At 42.4% G+C, this 21,623-nt stretch overlaps 1 protein-coding gene across 1 annotated transcript; it reads right to left on the bottom strand.

Annotated features, from left to right (window-relative positions):
- Window positions 1-5,438: 5,438 nt before the first annotated feature.
- Window positions 5,439-6,145, bottom strand: LOC141684343 (putative mitochondrial protein ymf1). The gene has a single exon (XM_074489266.1). The coding sequence runs from the start codon at window positions 5,952-5,954 to the stop codon at window positions 5,439-5,441; it is 516 nt and encodes a 171-aa protein (XP_074345367.1). The 5' UTR covers window positions 5,955-6,145.
- Window positions 6,146-21,623: the final 15,478 nt, after the last annotated feature.

Here is a 21,623-nt window from a genome sequence, read left to right as displayed (position 1 = left end):
GAATCTTAGCCCGCCCCCCTTCTCATATATCTTTCCCCCCGGCCCTCTCCTGGTTTGCTTCCATGTCGCAACCTTATTGATTAATAGGACCGCCGCATTCTGCGCAGAATTGGCCATACGCTTGCGGGGGTTGGGAGTTAGCTTTTCTATTTCTTTGAGGATTAGAATCCTCTTTCGCGGGGAGGCATTCCTCAGGCCCAGCTTGTCTGCTGTCCGCCTCACAAAGCGGATCGACGCCCTTGACTGAAAAGCTCCCAATTGGGTCAGTAGCTGGCTGAGTAGTTGATAGACTAAATAAGCACAGTAGCTGTTTAGAGCCGAAGGAGGGATTCTATAGCCTACGCACTTGCCTTTAGGAGATCGAAGTTGGATGAATTTCCCGCGGTTCCTTCCGTCGGCGTCATCGAATCACGTTAGCAATCCAGAAGAACTGGAAACTCGAAACGACCGGTCAAAGGAATTGATCCGTTTAGTTCTGTTCTTCTCCTAGTTTGATAGCACACCCATGTAGGGGGATCTTTCCGACGCTAAGCGCGCTGCATCTCCTGTCCGAGTGAAGAATATCTTGTCCAAGCCCTTCCAGCTTGCACCCTTCTTCTGCCATTGGGAATTTAACATCTCTCAACTTGTAAGTGGTAGAAATGAAGGACTCTGTTGCAGGTTTTGGTTTATTAAAGAATCATCTCAGAAGCCCGTGTATATTAGTAAAAAGGGGGGGACTTTCGTGGGTCCGATGTCTCTGGTGTGCCTGAAAATAAATGGGCTTTTGAAACTCGATTTGTCGCAACAAACAAGAGGTATTGTCTCCGCCTTTTCAAGTATGGATCATTTCTCAAGTGGTTATGATCCTCCATTGCTGCTCGGTAGTGGCCTAAGGCTCAATGATTGATCTTCCGCGCTAAGGCTAGCATCTCATCTCATCTTTCATCTTATTGCTTCGAGCTCTCTTCGGTAAAGTGTAAAAGTGTAACCTGTTGCTCCTTGATTTCACATAAACAACTGAGTGCCTTCTGCCCCTTTTGGTCTTCTCTTTCTGTGTCTATGAATCTCCCGCCCACCCACATTCTCTTTATCGAATCCTTCTAGGCAGATAGGACTACTCCTCCTGCTTGCTCTTGGCCTTGGCTGCTTTTAGAGACACCCCTTTAGCTCGTCTTAGAGAATTTAATTAGTAATTATATTCTCGTCTTATTGTAGGCCGGTCATCTGTTCAATCTGGAATTCCATCTCTTGTTTGGTTTCTGGTACCGGTTTAAGTTCCTTTGTTCAAATAAATATCTATGTCAATCAAGTAATTCATTCTCACTGTCTGAGGAAAACGTGAAGAATTGCCAGCTTGTAAGGCCCGTTGAAGTCCCCGAATAAAGGGAAAAAGGCTATAAGTAGGCCGTTTGCTGTTGCTATAGGGGCTGCTCGCCTTTATACGGCTTCGCTATCGCTTCTATGTAGTGGTCGAAAAGGTAGTATTCCTGCCATACTAGAATGCCTATTCTCTAGTGCTAGAAGCTTCGCCAGAAGCAAGCAAGACGAGGCCGCTCCGCTTCGTAGACAAGGCCCGTTCCGTACTTTTACTTACGAGCTCGTGTAGTACTCGCCCCTATTTATAAAGGGGCTTATGCACTCCACTCGCTGTCTACTAAACGAGCGTTCGAGCGAGCGGGCGAAGCCTTCCATTTAGTTGCTTCCCCCTTTTCCCTCACCCTACTCTTTCATTTCCGCTTAAGCTTCCCCGGTTTGTGGGATTAATTGATTGGATACCCGAGAACCATAATCTTTCCTAGAAACAGCTTCTACGACGATAGATAGGGGTCAGGTTTGTTTGGCATCTATGCCCCCTGCCCTCCAAACAGTATGGGAGCCTTTCAGCTCGTACTGCTCACACTCCTAGATCTTCACGGCACCTCCTCCACCATAGTGTGAGCTGGGAGCAGCTCTGAAAAGCGAGGCCTACTTAAAAATTCGCTTTCAACAACGTCAACAACACCACGAAAAAAGGAAACTATGGTTTACCACTGATCTGATCATAGGTGAAATCCAACCCCTTCGCGCCAGGCTTGGAAACCGTAAGTCAGGCCCCTTCGCCTCTCGGAAGCGAGAAAACGAGCAGCAAGCTTAAAAAAAAGCCCTGCCCGCCCTTCTCTATTTTGAGCCTCATATTGAGGAGGCTTCCCGGACTCGTAACAGGCGGCTAGGAACAAGAAGAGGGTCAGTAGTCTCTGCCGTTGCAGGTCCTTCTCTTTCCGCTGAGATGGCCCTCTTTTTTTTGTTCACCGCGGCACGAAATCATGAAGAAGCTGGAAGAACTCAGAAAGAGAGCGGCGCCTAGCCGTTGAGAGCGTCTGTTGTCTTTGTAGAGGAACAGTACGATCTTGGACTGGCCCCCTTCGCATGACCTAGAAAGCAAAAAAGTCCGTGCTACTATAAGGCCTCTAAACTCCCCCCTCAGGACACTGTTGCGTTGCCCATAGGGACGGGGTAGCCCCGACTTCCATAGGTCCTCGGTTCGACCTCCTAACGAGAATTGAGGTCCTTGCGCGGGCGTCTCATCCCTAAGACTTGTTTGCTCTGTATGGAGTGCCCCGTGGTTCCTCGAGTGCCAGCCGCAGAGAGGAATGCCATCAACTAGGGCGCTATTGGCCACTAACCACTCGCTCGCCGGCCGCTCGGGCTCCGCGTTTCAAGTTCGTTATCCTAACCGTATCCTCTGCTCCACCGGGAGCCTGGCCCCTTCTTCTATCTTATCTACTGCTTTGCTCCTCGGCTCCATACTGCTCCAGCCGCTCGCTGTAATAGCTTGCTTCTCGGGCGGCTCGCACCCTGGGTGGTGCGGCTGAGCCAGAGTGGGCTCAGCAGTCGGCCTATCTTTCCGGGCGCACGCGTAAAGGCATGATTAGTTCCACAAATCTCACTGCACTGACCATAGTAAACTCCTTCTCGTTGTACCGAAATAGAGATCTGATTTAAACGCCCAGGTACAGCATCACATTTTACACCTGAGGAAGGTACAGCCCAACTATGAGGTACATCAGCAGGTGTTACAATAATACGTAGATGAGTTTTGGCTGGTACAACCACTCTATTGTCCACTTCTAATAAACGTGATTGCCCCAATTCTGGATCATCTTCTGGAATCGTATAACTGTCAAAAGTGAGTGACTGTTCATCGGAACTGTTATAGTCCGAATACTCATAAGGTTGGGTCGACGCCCGCCTCCCTCCAAACTGTACTTGCAAGTTTCCCCGCAAAAAGCTCTCCACGCCTACTCTTAGAAAGAACACTATTTATCTTTAGTTAGGTAGTTCTCCCGACCGTAAGACCCTTTATGAGTAAGGGGAATCGAAGGCCGGGGAATTTGTATTGGCAACAGGGAACCGTTTATCACCCAGCCCTACCTACCCTATGTATTCGAGGGGGAGGCTGGAACCGAAAAAGACCTGGTTCCACACATATGAGACAGGCAGAAGGTATGGGACGACCAGTTCACCACGGAGAAAGCGAATTCGATCCTATAGTCGTCTTCTTTGTTCGATAAATGCGCAGTGGAAAGGGATGCTAGTCGGGCTCGGCGAAGTTGTAGGCCCCAATAAAGAAGATCCAGAGTGATTCCTCACTCATTTCCTTACCATAGGCCTGACCGGATATCGTTTGTCCACAAATTAAAAAAAAAAGTTGGTTTTTAGTAGTAGTTCATGAGACCTCGAATTCCCACGTTCCAGCGTGCATTATGCCAACGGGTCCCGCCCCCAACTCTAGCTGAGAAGTTGAGTTACCCTTCTTTTTTTTTTCAGAAAAAGAATAGAATAAAGAAAGAGATCGTCTATATCCTGTATCGATCATAGGATCACTCTATGAATAGGTCAATTCTCTGTGACCTCCCACAGTTCACGACATCCCTTGCTTCTCGCTGCGAACGGCTCCTCTACCGAGGAGTAGAAGCGCTGGTCCCCTTCGGTCCAAGTTGCTTGTGCCTGCTGTTACCTACCGTAGGACCTCCGCCCCCGAAGCGAAGAAAGAGGAGCAGGAACAAGAGGTTGTCCTCTCCCGGCCCAGTAGTTCCGCAACTACTACCGTGGTTGTTGCCAACGGGGATCCCCCATTCCGAAAGGTTACTGGGCCGGCCGTTAGGTCCAAAGTTGTATGCCACTGCTATGGTGCCGATAGATTCACTACTTCAGCGCCGTTATCGGACATTGCAGGCTGAGCATCTATTTCTCGTATATCGCTCCACACCGAGAAGGGGGATGTGTACCTCCAGCAACAACAAGAATGGAACCATAGGCTCCTATGCTGGGAGCATTTCGGGGTATAGGCCTAACCACCTCAACTCCCCGTTTCTGGCATGCTATAGTTATGAAAGTCTCTCGACGGCGGGAATGGGAGATTACCGGTAAGCCAGATGCTTCGCGAACCATATTCAACTTTAAGGCATTTCGTTGCACTTAAATCACCCTCGTGAAGAGGCGCACTCCGATACCATTGATGTCCAATAGCTTTGATAGTCATGGCTGGATCTACTACTACCTCGTCCATTGAGTATAACAGAGCAAATGATGGTATAGCAATGAACATCGGGATGATACTAGGAAATATGGTCCGAAGAATCTCGATAGTAGTTCCATGAACAATCCTTTGCGGGATTGGATTTTTTTTATAGTGGAAATGCCATAAAGCGCGAACTAAGATCCGTGATACGAAAACCAAAATCAGAATGAGGAAGAAAAAGATATCGTGATGTAAGTCTATTATTCCTTGCATCATAGGTGTTGCTGCGTCTTGAGATCCTAATTGCCATGGTTCCGCTGCATCACAAGGAGAATTTGTAACAAAATGGAAAATACCTGTGAACGACATTTGAAACACTTTTATCTCTATAGTTCTGCTTCTTGCTCTAAAAATGCATAAAGACTTGTCGGAAATCGCCAGCCGGTTGGGCCAAGAAAGGCATGGGACTTGTTGGGCATTAAGGGCGATCCATCGGCCCCTTTTGACAGACTTCTTTGTCTATCTCTTCTCTATATGATATTTATTCTAGACTAGATGGGACCAGATCTATCACTCAAAAGCAACACAACCCTAAATGCGATCTCCCACGCCTGGCAATGATACCATTAGTGGTAAGGAGTGAGCATGTGGCAAATACCCAAACTTGTGCTTGACTAAGCCTCGCCCGCATGGAAGATAACTTGTTCTCCCATAGGAAGGCACTTGGGTTTCGACCAAGTCATCTCTCGCGGTAACAGTGATGAGCTGTTGAGCGAAAGACGTTAGGTGATAGTCACCATATAGAGATAGAGATGTTGTTAATACCTCTAAGAGAGTCTTGCCCCCCGTATTACTCCATAGGGCAGCGAGGAGCATGCTGTGGAACCAACCAAGATGTATGTCGTCCGACCCGACCTCAGACTCCGACCTATTTTACTTTACTCTCTGGCCGCAGTTATTTAGGTGGTATCCCGAGATTTAAGAGATTTAATTCCTCCCGGGAACACACGAAACAAAGATATGAACTAGGTAAATAGAAATTGAAAAGAGATGTTTCCAATTCATCAAAATGAGAAGTTTTTTCTACATCCATATGATCTACTAAAGTGAAAGTAGATCGGTATTGCCCATATAATAAAAGCAGATCTTGGTCCATGGAGTCCCAAGAAGGTAAGAACTCCAACCTGTCCGATGCTTCTTCGGCCAAATACGATATACAAGTGGGACCTGCACTATGAGCAAGCTGTGCGAAAAACCGCTTCTTTTTTCCGGTTCCGAAACAACTTGGGCGAAATAGGGTTCTACCGGGAAACCATGGATTTTTGAGTTTTCGCCATTGGTTACTGGTTGAGCCGCTGGAATGGAATGAGATAAGAATCTCTGGAGATCTTTCCTCTCCACTTACTCGTAACAGGCTTTCCCTCTGCCAGAAGAATTGTGTGAAATAAGTAAATTTATCCAGTTGAGGCATCTTTCTTTCGAACAAAGTATTCCCTCCAGACAGAAAGAGAGTCCTTCCTGTACGAGTAGTGAAGAAGTCTAGAGAACTTTTATTGGTTTTTGACCAACGGAAAGCATGGGAGAAGGATGTACAAACGTTGGGTTTTCCAACGAACCTAAGCACCCTTTTTCTTTATCATTCGGAAGAGCTCTTTTTTAATAAAAAATACGGCGTCTCTTCTCTTATGCAATTTATGACTCCGGCAGTAAGTTAGCCGGAATAAGAGGTTTCGGCGTATCGGGGCTGCTAGGCTACTTTCTTTATTCTCTTATGAGATTGAAAGTTTTTCGGTAATTAATTCATCTGCACACCGGTTATTCCACATCACCAGTCAAGGAAGAAGGGAAGGCTTATTCAATAGCTGCCGGTTACGTCGTTCTTTCAAAAAGTATATTCCGAATTCCTATTCCTACTCCGCCTCCTTCTCTTTGCACTCACTCCCGTCAAGGGAGAGGAAGATGAATATGAATAGTTAACCACTAGCTCCAGTCCCAGTACCCCATCTCTCATTCCCGGCATTCCTCCATCAAACCTTCTTGCAAAGATAAAGAAAGCACCGGATGAAATAGCAATTGTCCTTTCCTCCCCCCTTAGACCTATCCGAAAGAGGAAAGAAAAAAGATCCCCTCACGAGATGGGATGGCATGACCCTCTTTGGACGGTTCCTCCTTTACTTTAAGGATAGTACCTAGCAAGGCATATTAAAGGCACCAGCTCTTTCCCACAAACTGAGACTCTTCTTCTATGTCACTTCCGGTTCTCAAGCAGCAGATTCTGGGCATTCATCTGTAGCTGTTCCTATTTGTAGCTAATGCGCCGGTGTTCCTGCAGCCGGAGAAAGGTAACGGCGTCCCGTTTTAGTAACAGGCTTTACGGACAAGACAGGAGGAGAAAGCTCATCCTTGCCGATTGTAGTTTATGGCCTTCCTGGTAAATAAGAAGCGAAAGTAGCAAATGCAGCCAAGGGAGCTAATGAGCTCGTAGCTTGTGTTCCTGTAGCTAAAGTTGCTCAAGTAGCCTCCTTAACAGAGTAGACCTCGTTTTCAGCTACTGTTGTGGAAAGGAGTTTAGAGAGAGAACCCGTTCTACAGCACATTCCTGTCTTATTCTTCTTGGTTGAGAATACGCGATTGGTCAAACAATGGCTTGTTATTGACTTCTTTGGGCGATGACAACCGCGTACATTACATAAAGTTGAATCCAACCTCCTTAGCAAGGAAGATGCCGATTCTACTAGTGCTTTCTCTCGTTGATGTGTCTGAAAAGGGATATGGAAATATCGATCTTATGTCCCCGTGTTTAAAAGATCTCGTATTTGCTCGGTTACTAGTGAATCCCTTCCTAAACAGAGAGGAAAAGGTAGCAGTTTTCGTCTTGCTACTTTTCAAACAGATCTGAACCGAGATCTCGAAAGTCGCTATTGCAGCTCGGAGCTCTTGCAGTTAAGGAGCTAAAGACCCTGTGGGCTTTCTAAAGAGAGGAGGAAGTTTACTTGCTATTGTAGTTAAGGAGCTAAGAAGCTCAAGTTACTTCGTAACCTGTTGTTTGTAGCTGTTGTAGTTTCTTGTAGCTAAGAAGTTAAGGAGCTATTTCTTGTTCCTGCGGTTTCAAGGAGACAGGAGAAGCTATGTCCCATTGTAGTAGATAGCCCTCTCTTGTAACTAAGGAGTTAAAGAGCTAGAGCAGCTGTTGTTAAAGCGGCTAGGAGCGAAAAAAAACTCGACCAAAAGTATTAATCGGTAGATTCTTATGACCTAGGGGTTGCAAGTCAGCTGCTCACTCTCTCTTTCTTCGAATTAAATGTCTTAAGCAGCATGTAGCAAAGATCTATTTTAGATTCAATGTGGGACCTGAAAATGAAAACAGAAGCTAGAGTTGAACGATCTACTTTTCTATCCTGTGGGCCGGAAATAAAGAAGGTCTCTTCTTTATAGAATAGAAAGTAGCCTGGCCTGGTCTGTCTCTCAATCTCAGTCTGTCCAGCCAAGGACTTCCCTCTGTAAGAGTCGAGCTTTCCCCCCCATACACTACTTTTTAAGCATATGGGAGACCCAAAGCCATATCTACTGCCTACTCAATATCTCATCTCCCCTCTTTGGCTTATGATATAGAGCTGGTTTCTTTGATACTGCTCCTTTACCTTTCAATGAAAGCTCTAGGCAAGTGAGTATACCTATAAATGGGATACGAACGATCTATCTCAACTAGTTATGGTAGTTAGTGAATGCGGGAGACAAGCGTTAGCCCAAAAGCGTTAGCTTGTATCCGCGAATGAACGATAGAAGAAAGAGTGTATAGAATGCAATGTTGTTAGGTAGTTTCGGAAGCTCTTCCTACAGAAGGAAGGTAGGAGGCATACCCGGGCCTTACCGAGGAAAATGCTTGCTTTGTTAGATAGATGTGCGTTGCGTCTGAGGGTATTCGATATAAGAATTATTTCATCTATGGCGACCATAGGAATTGAATTGATTCTCTCGGGAATGGATCTTAGCACCCTTGATTCTAAATTATAAGGAGCTCTCCCTTGCCTTTGTAGATAGATACAAGGATTCGATGATATCGGAGGACCAGTTTCACGAAAGAAAAGCATTTTATAGTTCTGTTTGACAGTGTTCTTTATACTTTTTAAAACAACGGTTCAACGCTCATTGACAGGGTTCAAAGAAAGGGTGGGAAAGTCAGGAAGAAACAGATGTAGAAATAGAAACATCTTCCGAAACGAAGGGGACTAAACAGGAACAAGAGGGATCCACCGAAGAAGTAAGGAAATGAGTGGCAACATCTCGATCCTAGAAAGCAAAACTTTCGCCCGCTCAGCACGTACTTCACCACACCTCTTGGCTTACGGGCAATCTACCTTTCAGTTACTTTGTACGAGACGGCGGCGGCTGGCTTACTTTCCTCTGCTCTTACTCCCGCGCTCGGGAAAAAAGGAGCTACTAACACTGACTACTCTCTGCTATCTTTTACATTACGCCATTAAGGAAGCAAACTCTTAGTATCGGATTGAGAGCTGTGGTTCGGGATCTCCTGCTACAAAAACTACTTCAGTCTAATGCGCCTACCCTGGGTCACGAGCTGCCTTAAGGCATGCCCTTACCCCTAATCCTAAGCCCTTACTCCACCATGAACAGCGGAGCAAGCTCTCACTGGAAGGATCGGAACACACAACAGTAGCCCAGGCTCAGGGCGCATGATCTCATTGCAGGGCTTGGCCGCTCATGCTCATCTCGATAAGAAGACTAGACTCCGCTGGGGTGATAGCTATCTTAGGTTTAAGTTGTGTGCTTTCAGCAAGTAGGCGACGCGAATCTATGCTTTCTATGTTCAATCGGATACCAATTTAATTGCTTGGATGCGTTTGAAAGCCTCGAGATTACTTGCAGAAAAAATCTTTCTAGGGTTGTCTTGTGTCTCCGTAGCAAATGGTCCATTTTTTGATTGGCGAACGACGGGAATTGAACCCGCGCATGGTGGATTCACAATCCACTGCCTTGATCCACTTGGCTACATCCGCCCCTACCCCCGCACAGGTTTAAGTCTTTATCTACGATCAGATCCTTTCTGAACTCCCGCTATCAAAGATAAGCTTTTTTCTATACTATAGTTGCAAGTCTATTGTTGTGTTTCGGAATTAGGGGAAACAAAGCTTCAACAAGTAGAAGCTTCTTGGCAGAGCTTCAAAGAGGTTGGGCTGTTCACTTCATTGATTTGACTTCACTTTACTTAAGATTAAAGAGAGGGGTCGGGCGGGCAGTGAAGGCTCATTTAGTAGACAGCGAGCAAGCAGCTAGCACCTACTCTGATCAAAATGAAAAGCAGCAAGCGGAACTTGAAGAAGCGAGCCTCTATCAGAGAAAGCCGTTGCTCTAATGCCTCGTTACGTCATATACTTCACTCGCTCGTTAGCGCCCTTTCTTCAGCTGGCTTCGCCCTATCTATTCATCTCTTTTTTCAAATGGATATTTAGGGATCTCTCTTGTTCATAGATCTTGAAACCAGAGAAATATCCATTTCTCAATAGATCTTTCTATCGATAGAAAGATATAGATCTCTATATGGATATATCCCCATATCTAAATATGGAAGAACCCACACTGAAAGGGTATAACCAACGGAAGGTTCTCACCCTGTCCACGACATTGTTCTCCGACGATGTCCCCTGGGCGAGAGGTAGTCTGTAGAGGAGCGGCTGTGAAACGGCGATTCCCCCCTTTCCATTGAAGTAGGGAGGGCCTCCTTCCCCACCATTCCGGCCTATTATTGATAGGGATTTTACTGATGCTGAAGGTAGCTTGCTTACCAAGCCACCCAGCTAGTCGCTAGAAAGAAGCGCGAAGCTGTCTACGAAGCTTTGCTTCTCCCCTGTAGTCGTAATACTCGGCTCGTCGCTACTTTAATTCAAAACAAAAGGTAATCGGGGGTTCCCGACTTTATCCGGTTTCCGCAACCGTCACCATTTGTCATTCCGATTACTTCATCCATAAACCTTATTTTATTAAAAAAAAGAGCGGTACGCTCTAAAAAAAGTAAAGTATAAGCTTGCATTCTAGAAGCGGTAGCTTCCCGCCTCCTTCATTCCTACTGCCTCCTTCGGCGAGAAGTTCCCTTCCCTTTTTTAAAATGTCTGATTGGTCTGCTCAGCAAGCATACAAAGTGGACCACAGTTTGGCTGACCCTCTTCTTCTCATTCGGGTTGGGTTGACCTAGAAGTACAGTAAAAATGAATGGAACCACTGGAGAGTCGTCTGAAGTTCACACACATTTTGGGCAAAGACGACTGACTTTGGAAGCGGAACACGAACCTATTTCCACTATTCCGGGTTCTTATTGAGCGTAGCGAAATCATATGATAAAGTCAGTGAAGTTTCTATGGTGTTCTGCCTTTGCGTAGTCTCGGTCCACAGTGGAAGGCTCCGCACCTGAGCCTCGTTAGACTCAGCGGAAGTGTAAGGCGTAAGTGAAGAGAATAGAAGAGATGAAGTCCGTCCCTTAGCCTAGTCTATATCCACAGCTGACGCAACTCCGTACTGACGTCTCACTACTACTTAATTTTAATTAATTATTAATTAACGACAAAACTATTTCATAACCTGAGCTTTCCTTAACCAGCTGACCTTACTTCGTAACCTTAGCCCCTTTCTTTATAGTTCGACTAAGTGACTTCGTAACCTCAACGTACTTTTTTCTTACTATAGCATAGGCCTTCGCCACTTCAAACGGGCGCTTCGCCCCCCCTGTTTTTTATTAAAAAGAGCGGGGCCTTAATTATTCAGGGAGGATGAAAAAAAGGATCCGCGGGCATTATGATCGGAGAAAAAGAAGGGGCGTGGTTGGTGTGTCACTGGGTCGGTGGGGGAACCCGTAGGAAGGGGGGACGACCCGCCGAATTCACATCATAAATCGCCAACATGAACACAAACAAAATCTTTAATTGCGTATAGAAACAAAACGAACCACTTCTATTCTCGGAGCTGAGAGAATGGCTTTTTGGTCCCTTTCGTCCAGTGGTTAGGACATCGTCTTTTCATGTCGAAGACACGAGTTCGATTCCCGTAAGGGATAGGTACTCATTCCCGGCCGCTTTCAGTTAGTGTTCATTGCTGAGTGATCGCCCGCTATCTGGCTTGAAAGGGTGGTCCGGAAGCTTCCTCTCTCCCAGCAAGCAAGACGAGATCACCACTTCTCTCAGTAATGGACTTCCTTGAATTATTCCTTAGCCTTAGATGTCCTTTCATAGATTCTCGAACCTCCGACAGACAGAATCTCCATGCATGCATTCTTTCTCTCCTCCCCTCGGCCATACATCTCTTTTGTTACCCCCTTTTTCCTTTTTTGTTAGGCATTGAACCCCACCTTAGGTGCTGAGCGCTGTCCTCCCCTCCCTAAGACCTAAAAAGAGTTCCGTCTATGGAGCCTAAAGCTTCAACCATGGCAGTAAGTAGTAAGCTGGCACCTAGTCTCTCGCCCAGCCTTCGCCTTCTTCAGTGGCCAAGTTGAAGCGTTCAACGGTTCTTCGGCCTACCACCTCAAGGTTGAGCTTGTTCAATTGAAGCTAATGTTATGCTGCTGCCCTTCCCTTGTTCAAGATAAAGCGAGGACTTTCTTTTAGCTACCGGACCAAACAAAAGAAAGAGATTAGCCTCTTGATACTTTAGGGACCTATTTTTACTGGGTTTTTCGACATGAGGGACTGGAGAAAGAGAAAAAGAGCACGAGATAGATGAGATTGACTAGTTGGCTATCGGCAACTTACTGGCTCATCACTCCTCTCTGCTACCTCATGTTACCGGATGCCTAGCTCTAGAGATATCCTGATCTTACTACCAAAGGACTTAACAGACCGACTCTTTTCCTACTTATTTTCTTTATCATTCTTTTTTAGAAAAAAAAAGAAATCACCTTTCTTTGATCTAATCTATTAGTGCGTTCTTTTATCTTAGCGTTAGTTGGTATGCTTCTCTGAGTACAATCTTTTTCGATCTTAGAGGGACTAGGGGCAGCTTCTGCTATCTTTTCTTCCATTTTTAGTAAAGAATTCCATGCTCCTACAGTTGACCCAATAAGGAGATGCAGCTGGTGAAATGGATCAAAGAAGAATGGGAGGCCTCCTCTCCAAGCTCTGCTCCGATCCGATCTACCACGACTCCTTTTATACTAGGGCTTAACAGCGCCTAGCCTATGGAACATCAACCTGATCCTAGGGGTTGACCAGTTCTTCTCTTTTAACTAAGACCCTTTCTTCCACTAATAATTATGAATCAATTCCACCGCTTCAATGTTGACACTCGATGAATCAATTCTTCTGACAACCAGATTCTTTAGGGTACCAAATACCTAGATTTGGTGTTCCCTTAAGATATCTTAAGATTCGTATAACAGCAACGAGATGAATATCTCTAGGATCCGCTTGGAACCTTGCACATAAGCATGTAGCATACATAATATCTGGTCTACTTGCAGTAAGATAGAGTAACGAGTCAATCATACCTCTGTAGCTTGTGACATCTACCTTAATGGAGTTTTCACATGGTCCAAGCTTGACAGCTGTAGTTGATGGATTCCTTACTGATGCAGAATCCTCTAGATTGTACTTTTTGAGGAGTTCCTTGAGATACTTGGATTGACAAATAAATGTTCCATCAAACCTTTGATTTACTTGTAATCCAAGAAAGAACTTCAGCTCTCCCATCATGCTTATTTCAAACTTGCTGTGCATTAACCTAGCAAATCTCTTACAGAGATTATCATTAGTAGACCCAAATATTATATCATCCACATAGACTTGGACTAATATAGTATTATTCTTATGTTTTTTAGAAAAGAGAGTTTTATCTATGACACCTCTAATAAAGCTATTTTCAATAAGAAATTCAGAGAGAGTGTCATACCATTTTCTCGGAGACTGTTTGAGTCCATAGATAGCCTTGAAAAGAAAGAAGACAAAATCCAAATGATCTGGATCTTCAAAACCAGGAGGTTGCTCTACATATACCTCTTCATCCAGCTTTCCATTCAGAAAGGCGCTCTTGACATCCATTTGATAAACTTTAAAGTTTGAGAATGTTGTGAATGCCAGAAATATCCTGATGGCCTCAAGTCTAGCCACTGGAGCATAGGTTTCATCATAATCAATGCCTTCAGCTTGAGAATACCCTTTTGCTACCAGTCTTGCCCTGTTTCTTGTAACCACACCATCTTCATCTAGTTTATTCCTGAATACCCACCTAGTACCAACAGCTTTCTTGTGTGTAGGTCTAGGTACCAGTCTCCAGACTTGTTGACTTTCAAACTGATTGAGCTCATCTTGCATAGCAATCACCCAATCTAGATCAGTTAGTGCTTCTTCAATCTTCTTAGGTTCCATCTCAGAAAGAAATCCTGAGAACAGACATTCATCTTGAGTAGCACATCTAGTTCTGACTCCAACATCTGGATCACCAATAATCAACTCAAAAGGATGAGCTTTATTCCAGACAGCCTGTCTTGGAAGATTTGATCTTGATGATTTGCCTTGAAATTCATTTGGATGTTGTGCCCTACTAGTTGATCCTTCAGTATCTCCCCCTGAGTTGTTGCCATGTTGACTTGAAGATTCTCTATCAGTAGCAGTGGTATCTCCATTGTTGCCAAAGTTTCCATCACCATTACCTTGAGTATCATCATGATTAATAGGTTCTTCACCAGCAATAACCTCAGGTTCTTGACCATGTTCTGATTCTGAATCTGACATATCATCAAACTTCAGTTTCTCAGAAGGATCTTCAGTTTGGATACTAGGGAGTTTAGTGTCATCAAATGTAAAATTGACACTTTCAGTTACTTTGTGTTGATCAATGATATACACTCTGTATGATCTTCTTCCATATCCAACAAAAATACCCTCATATGCCTTTGCCTCAAATTTACCACGACGATCATCTCCATCCTTGAGCACGAAGCATCTGGCACCAAATACATGAAAGTATTTGATAGAAGGTTTCTTTTCATTCAAAATCTCATAAGGAGTATTCATGAAGTCTTTGTTGATTAGAGTTCGATTCTGAGTATAACATGCAGTATTGACATCTTCAGCCCAAAAGTACAATCGAAGACCTGATTCACTTAACATCATTCTTGCAGCTTCAATCAATGTATGATTCTTCCTTTCTACCACTCCATTTTGTTGAGGGGTTCTAGGAGCTGAAAATTGTCTGGTAATCCCTTTGTCTGTACATAATCCATTGAGAAGTGAATTCTTGAATTCTGTTCCATTATCTAACCTTATTGCTCTAACGGGGACATTAGAATCTAACTCAATCATCTTGATATGATCAATCACAGCTTGTGGTGTTTCATCCTTAGAGTGAAGAAATAAAACCCACGTATACTTGGAATAATCATCAACTATCACAAGACAGTAACACTTCTTTGACATCGAAAGGACATTAACTGGTCTAAATAAATCCATGTGCAATAATTGCAGAACACCAGTTATGGAAGATGTGTCAGTACCTCTGTGACTTGCTTTCTTTGACTTTCCTTTCTGGCAAGCCTCACATAGTCCTTCTGGGGAGAATTCCAGCTGAGGCAGACCTCTGACCAATTCTCTTTTGACAAGAGAATTCATTATTTTGAAATTGAGATGAGAAAGTCTCTTGTGCCATAGCCAACTCTCATCTGTCGATGCATTTGCATAGAAACAATTGACTTCAGGACTGCTTCCAGAGTTCATGTCAGCTACAAACAGATTTCCTTTCCGTATTCCCATCAAGGAGGGTTTTTCACTTTTCTTGTGCAGAATCTGACACTTCAGCTTGTCGAATAAAACATTGTAGCCGTTGTCACAGAACTGACTAATGCTAAGCAGATTGTGTTCAAGTCCTTGCACAATATACACATTTTCAATGATAACATTTCCAGCTAGCAAACAGCCATATCCCTCAGTTAAACCTTTGCTGTTATCTCCAAAGGTAACCACTGGGTCAGCTTTCTCAACCACATTTGATAGTAGGGCTCTATCTCCGGTCATATGTCTTGACGATCCGCAGTCAAGAATCCACACTACCGGTTGTACCTGTTTAATGCCCTGCAATATAAATGGATTAGACCTTCTTCGGAACCCAAGCTTGGCTGGGTCCAAGCTTGGCTGGGTCCGGCATATATGTAAAATTGGCCGTTATCAGGCAAAACATCATTCTTAATTTTAATATTCTCAACTTTCTCAATGACTGGACATTTGACCTTGTGAACAGCCTTGACAAATTTCTGTTTAGGCTTAGGCACAAATGTCTCCTTTCTAGCTTTAGGAGGACTAGCAGTCTTAGACCTATCATGCTTTCTATTATTTACATGCTGACGAGGAGTAGTCTTATCATTAGAAACATGCTTACCATTAAAATAAGCATACATCAGATTAAAAGCACAAGACATACAATCAGGAACACCACATGCTTTATGAGAGGGATTAACAATAGGCATCTTATGCATGGTAGACATGGCATTTGTGTTATTCAACTCATGTGTGTCTGATTTAGTCTTAGTTGCTTTCACAACCTTGACTGGAACTTTTGACACACTTGACTTGGAGACAGCTTTCTCATTAGCATTATCTTCAGCACGGATTTCTTCTTGAATAATAAATGAGGTCTCATCAAATGGTTCAGCAATTGATTCTTTATAGAGGGGTTCAACATCACCCTTAAGCACATGTGGTACTTCCATGCCTTTAGCACAGACATGAGGAGGGGAGCTTATGCCTAATTTTCCAATAGCAGCATTGTAATCATAACCTATTCCAGATGTTTGATTAATAGCTTGCTTATTGTAAAACTCTTTGGACTTCGAACAAGAATTAAAGTAAGCTTTAACCTTAGCCTCAAGACCGGTGATCTTGTCTTTGAGAATAGTTTCAAGTTGTCTATAACAGTCAACTCTATTCTCTAGAAAAGATACTTGTTATTTTAATTTACCTTGATTAATGTGCACAAGTCTTAATTCATTGACCTCTTTCTCAAGGTCTTTGATTTGTTGATTTAACAATTCATTATCACGACGAGCACAATCTAAGGAACCTCCTAGATGATAAACTAATTCAGCATCAGTAAATTTTACCTCTTTTCTTGACGATGAGGTGTTTGCATCACTAGCCATGAGAGCAAGATTCCCAACTTCTTCATCTTCACTGTCAGCATCATCCCAGCTTCTTCCCTTTGCCAGGTAAGCCCTTTCAGAATTACTCTTCTGATTAGAATCGTAAGAGTTCTTCCTAACTTATTTTGGCTTCCTGCATTCTGTGGCAAAGTGTCCCAACTCATTGTAGTTGAAGCATCGAATGGTGCTTCGATCAACCATCCCTGTTTTATACCCACCACTGCTGGTGTTAGAGGATGAAGATCCACCTTTCTGGAATCTGTTGTAGTTGGACTTGTACTTGAACTTGGGATTCCTTTTGAATCTGACATTTGAGAATCTCTTGATAATCAGGGCCATTGACTCATCCTCCAATTGCTCTAGTTCTTCCAAGGAATAAAAATCATCTCCTGATTGATTTGTAGTAGGAGGATCAAATTCTGCTACTATCACATTTTCTTCAGCCTTGGAAGCCTGTACCATTCTTTCTGACTGTTGAGATTGTTGTTGATATTGTGGTTGTTGTTGTTGTTCATCAGCTACTAGAGCAGTAGACGTGCTGACCACTCTTCCTTTTCCGTAAACTTCCTTCTGCTGAATCTGCTCCAACTCATAAGTCTTTAACACACCATAGAGCCTTTCCAATGAAATCTCACTCAGATCTCTTGCTTCTCTTATGGCAGTGATTCTATGTTCGAGATGAGTTGGCAGTGTTAAAAGGAACTTTTTGTTGATCTCCCTGATGGAATAGTATTTACCATTAATGTTCAGGTTGTTGATCAATGCATTGTACCTCTCAAACACTTCAGTGATTCCTTCTCCTGGATTGGATTTAAAGTATTCACACTCAGAGGTTAGGATTTCTAATTTGTTCTCCCTAACTTCCTCTGTGCCTTCATTAATAACCTCAATAGTTTCCCAGATATGTTTGGAATCTTTATAATTCATCACATGTCTATTCATCAAGGGATCAAGCGAATCTACTAAAATTAATTGAAGGCTAGCATCCAGGGAGGCTTCTTCTTTTTCAGTAGAAGAAAAATCCTTAGGATCTTTCACATAAGTTCTTGCTTTGGTAATCACCACATCATTTTCTATTACCTCTGGTTCAATAACCATCGGAATTTTAGGACCCTTCTTTAACACTTCCAGATATTTGGGATTAGCAACTTGTAAAAACAATAGCATCTTCTTCTTCCACATGATATAATTTTCTTTATCAAATAGTGGAATTTTAACGGTTCCAACTTTTTGTGAAGTCATTATGAATTTTTGAATAAATAAAAATTCAAGGAGTGAAAGAAACACAAAAGTCTAGGATCTTGATTTGTTCGTTAATCAGAAGGCTCTGATACCAATTGTTACGTCCCAATATTTTTGTAGAAGGGGGGTGTTGAATACAAACTATACCGTTTAATCGAATAAAATGCGGAATAAAAAGGTGAAACAAAATTCAAGTTAAATAAAACTTTTATTAAACTTGAAAGGTGTTACAACAATGGTATCTGTTACAAGTGATTAATCTCAAATCAATTATTACAAATCTTGAATAAATTCGACATGAACTTTTTCTATTTTTGCAATAATTAGAATCAAATGCTAAATGCGATTTGAGATTAAGTTCTAGGGATTTTGATCCGCTAGATTGTTACACAAGAACAAGATAAATAATTCTAGTGGTTTGGATTTAACTTTACAATCTAGAATTTTGATCTTAAATAAAGCAGATGAAAATGAAATGTTTTGCTTTTGTTTCTGCTGTTTTCTTGACTTGTGTGTTCTGTTGAAAAATGATCTTCTTTCTGTTGTTTAAGTAAACAAAACAATCCAGTTGAATCAGCAAGACTTTCGGCAAGACAATCAAATGAACTGGCATGACAATCCATTTGAACTGGTAGGACTTTCGGTGAGACTATCCTTTTGAACTAGCAAGACAATCCCAATAGCTACCAAGACAATCCATATGAACTTGCAAGACTTTCGGTATGACTATCAATTGTCATACCGATTGTCATAGTAGTTCAAATCATATTGTCTTACTGAATTATTAATAGATTTTAATCTAATAAAATTTCTGAAAATCCTTAATATTAATTCTGAATTAATTAATCAATTAATTCAATTAATTAATAAATTAATCTTTGCAGATATAATTTATTTTCTTAATTAAATTATATAACTTAATTAATTAATAGAGAATTAATACTAATCTTGAGCAGCAACCATTCTTGTGAAAATCACTGTCAATTATGAATCAATTCCACCACTTCAATGTTGACACTCGATGTACTGTCTGGTTCATGAGTGACTAACTTTCGTGACATTTCTTCAAGCCTTGACCTTGATACTCTTGATTTTCTTCAGACTAAATCCTTGTAATTAATTGATACCCTGACGAGATCTCTGTCACTTGATTAAATCCACAATCTTGATTTATATCACTGAGGCTTGATCAATTTCTTGAGCTTCTTCCAGTGAATAAATTCTTCAAGTCTGTAGATGAATAATGTTTCTTAACCCTTTGACAGATGTTATTTGTGAGATCTCTCCGACGATAGATCCACTATTTACTTATTACATTCTTATTTGAGTTGAGTTAGATCCTCGAATAAGCAAATAGGCTTAACATATGCCTTTCAATCTCCCCCTATTTGGTTTTTAGACAATAACAACAAATACCTAGAGGATAACTCAACTAACAAATAAGAAAAAGATATAAACAGTAATGCAAAGTAAATAGCAGAAAAGTTCTGGATTATATTTAACATTTTCCAGATTCCAAAAGAAATTTACAAAGTGAATACAAGATAGATGTTCCTCTAGCCTGAACATATAACTACATTAGTCTATCTTGATTCATAAAGCTATAATCATATTACATTGAGTTTTGAGCTAATTGACTTCAGTTGTCTTCTCTTCTAACTTCACCTTCTTCTAAATCTTGAAGCAACTCCTTGTCAAAGACACGATCCTTTTCTGAAGTGAAGCTTGCTGGTCTGACTGGTTGAACTCCAACTGACTTCAGCTTATTCTTGAACTGATTGTACCTTTTAATATTCTTTTCACAATAAGCTTGAATCAAATCAGCAACTTGAGTCTTCAACATGGATGAGTATCCAGCAGTTCTTAAATGATGTTCCATCCAGACCAGATGCTTAGCTGAGTAGTCTTTAAGAGATTGTGCATCTAGCTGACAGATTTGAAGACAATCAGACTTAAAGAATCTCACCTGATGAGGATTATTGACCACTTGAGGACTAGCCCTGTTGGCAAACTCTTTAAGCCTTTCTCGAAGAACTTCATTCAATTCTGAGCTTCTTTTTACTTTGTTGAGAAGAACCCAAATCTCTGACAAAGAACGATTCTCAAACAGATGAAGTGACACCTTAAAAGATCCTTCACTCTGACAATATACAAAAATGCTCATCTCATTTAGGGATCTGTCAAAAGCAGTTGTGATCCTTGAGACTTCAGTCTTTATAGCATTCATGTACATGTCATTGTTAGGATTTGAGATTTCCAGCTTGTCAAGAAGATGTAGGAACTGCCTATCATTGTTAGTGCTCAGCTGAGGCATATCAAGTACTTTCCTAGCCTCATCCCATTTTTCACCAATCTTCAGTCTTACATCTCTTCTCCTTTCTTTGGCTTTAATGTTATGAAGACGTTGCTTTTCAAGAGTTTCTGTTCGTTCAATGCTTTTTCTCATGTCAATGATCTGGGATACCTTTTTGAGTTCAGCTTCTTTTCTTTTCAAGTCTGACTGCTGTTGCTGAAACTCTTTCTCAAAGATAGGATCCACTGTAGCTTCCTCTTCCCATTCTCCAAAATCACTTTCCTCTTCAGCTTCAAATAAACCATCTTTATCTTCCAAGACTGGTTCAGTGGGAATGTCAAAAATATCAAAGTCATCATGTTCTCCACTGTAGTAGACATTATCAGCCTTTCCTTTGTCTCCAGCAGAGGTATCTTTTTCTTTTCCCTTTCCACTACTCCCTTTCTTCTCCCCCTTAGTTGAGGGATCCTCTAATGACTTTCCTTTAGAACCTCCATATCCTCCATCACCTCCAGAGCCTGAGCCTCCACCAGACGGCCCTTCAAAGTAAGTTCTTTGTTCTTCATTAGGGCAGTGAGAATTCTTGATCATGAAATACAAGTGTTTCATCCCTTCATTGAGATGTTCCATGCCCGTTTCTATCTTTAGAAATCTGGAGGAGTCCAATGAATGATTCATTTCAACCAGGTCTTCAAGAGAAGTCATTCTTGTATGTAGAGAGAAAAAGTTAGAAATGTCATCAGCTGATAAAGTTGGAGTTTCCTGAATGGAATTGAGCTTTGGTATGACAGTGGTCTTGAGATCTGAGATATCATTCCTGATGAGTGCCAGCTGATTGTTGACAGAGGTGGAAGAAGAAGACCGTTCAACCACTTGTGCTTTGAATGATTTAGCTTCAGCTTGGCTTTTAGCAAGTTCTTCTTTTAAAGCAGCAATTTGAGCTAACAGGTTTTCAGTGTCTGTGTCTGTGTGTGCTCTCACCTGAATTTCACTCGTGTTTGGTTCACTCACCTCACGTGCTTGTGTTTCTCTCAATATAATTGCTCGCGAGGAGTCTTCCTGTTGCTGTTCTTCTGTACCTGCAATTAAAATCACCCTAGCCTCTTCAAGAGATGTCAGTGGTAGTGTAATGGGAATTCGCGAGTCCCGATCCTCAGTCAAACATATCATTTCATGTGAAATAGATGTCTAAATTGCTTCAGGGATAGATTGACCGAGTTGCCCTCCACTTTCTCCAGATAAATCTGCGAGTGGAGAATCCTGTGAGGGAGCCAGAGGTGTTGGATCTGGGAGGGGAGAAAATGACTCTATTAAAGGTGGCTGAGAGTCAGATTTTCCCTCAGAAGCATGTGACTGCTCTTCTGCCGTAACTATGGCAGGCACTGTAACAGACTCTATGTGCACTCATCGCTCCGTGTCCTGAGTATCATCTACGGGTATGTATGGTTCCATTGTGAGTAATGGAATTGTGC

The sequence above is a fragment of the Apium graveolens genome, chromosome 9 (genome assembly GCF_009905375.1).
Source record: "Apium graveolens cultivar Ventura chromosome 9, ASM990537v1, whole genome shotgun sequence".
Classification (NCBI taxonomy): domain Eukaryota; kingdom Viridiplantae; phylum Streptophyta; class Magnoliopsida; order Apiales; family Apiaceae; genus Apium; species Apium graveolens.
This window is presented reverse-complemented; position numbering and strand designations above follow the sequence as displayed.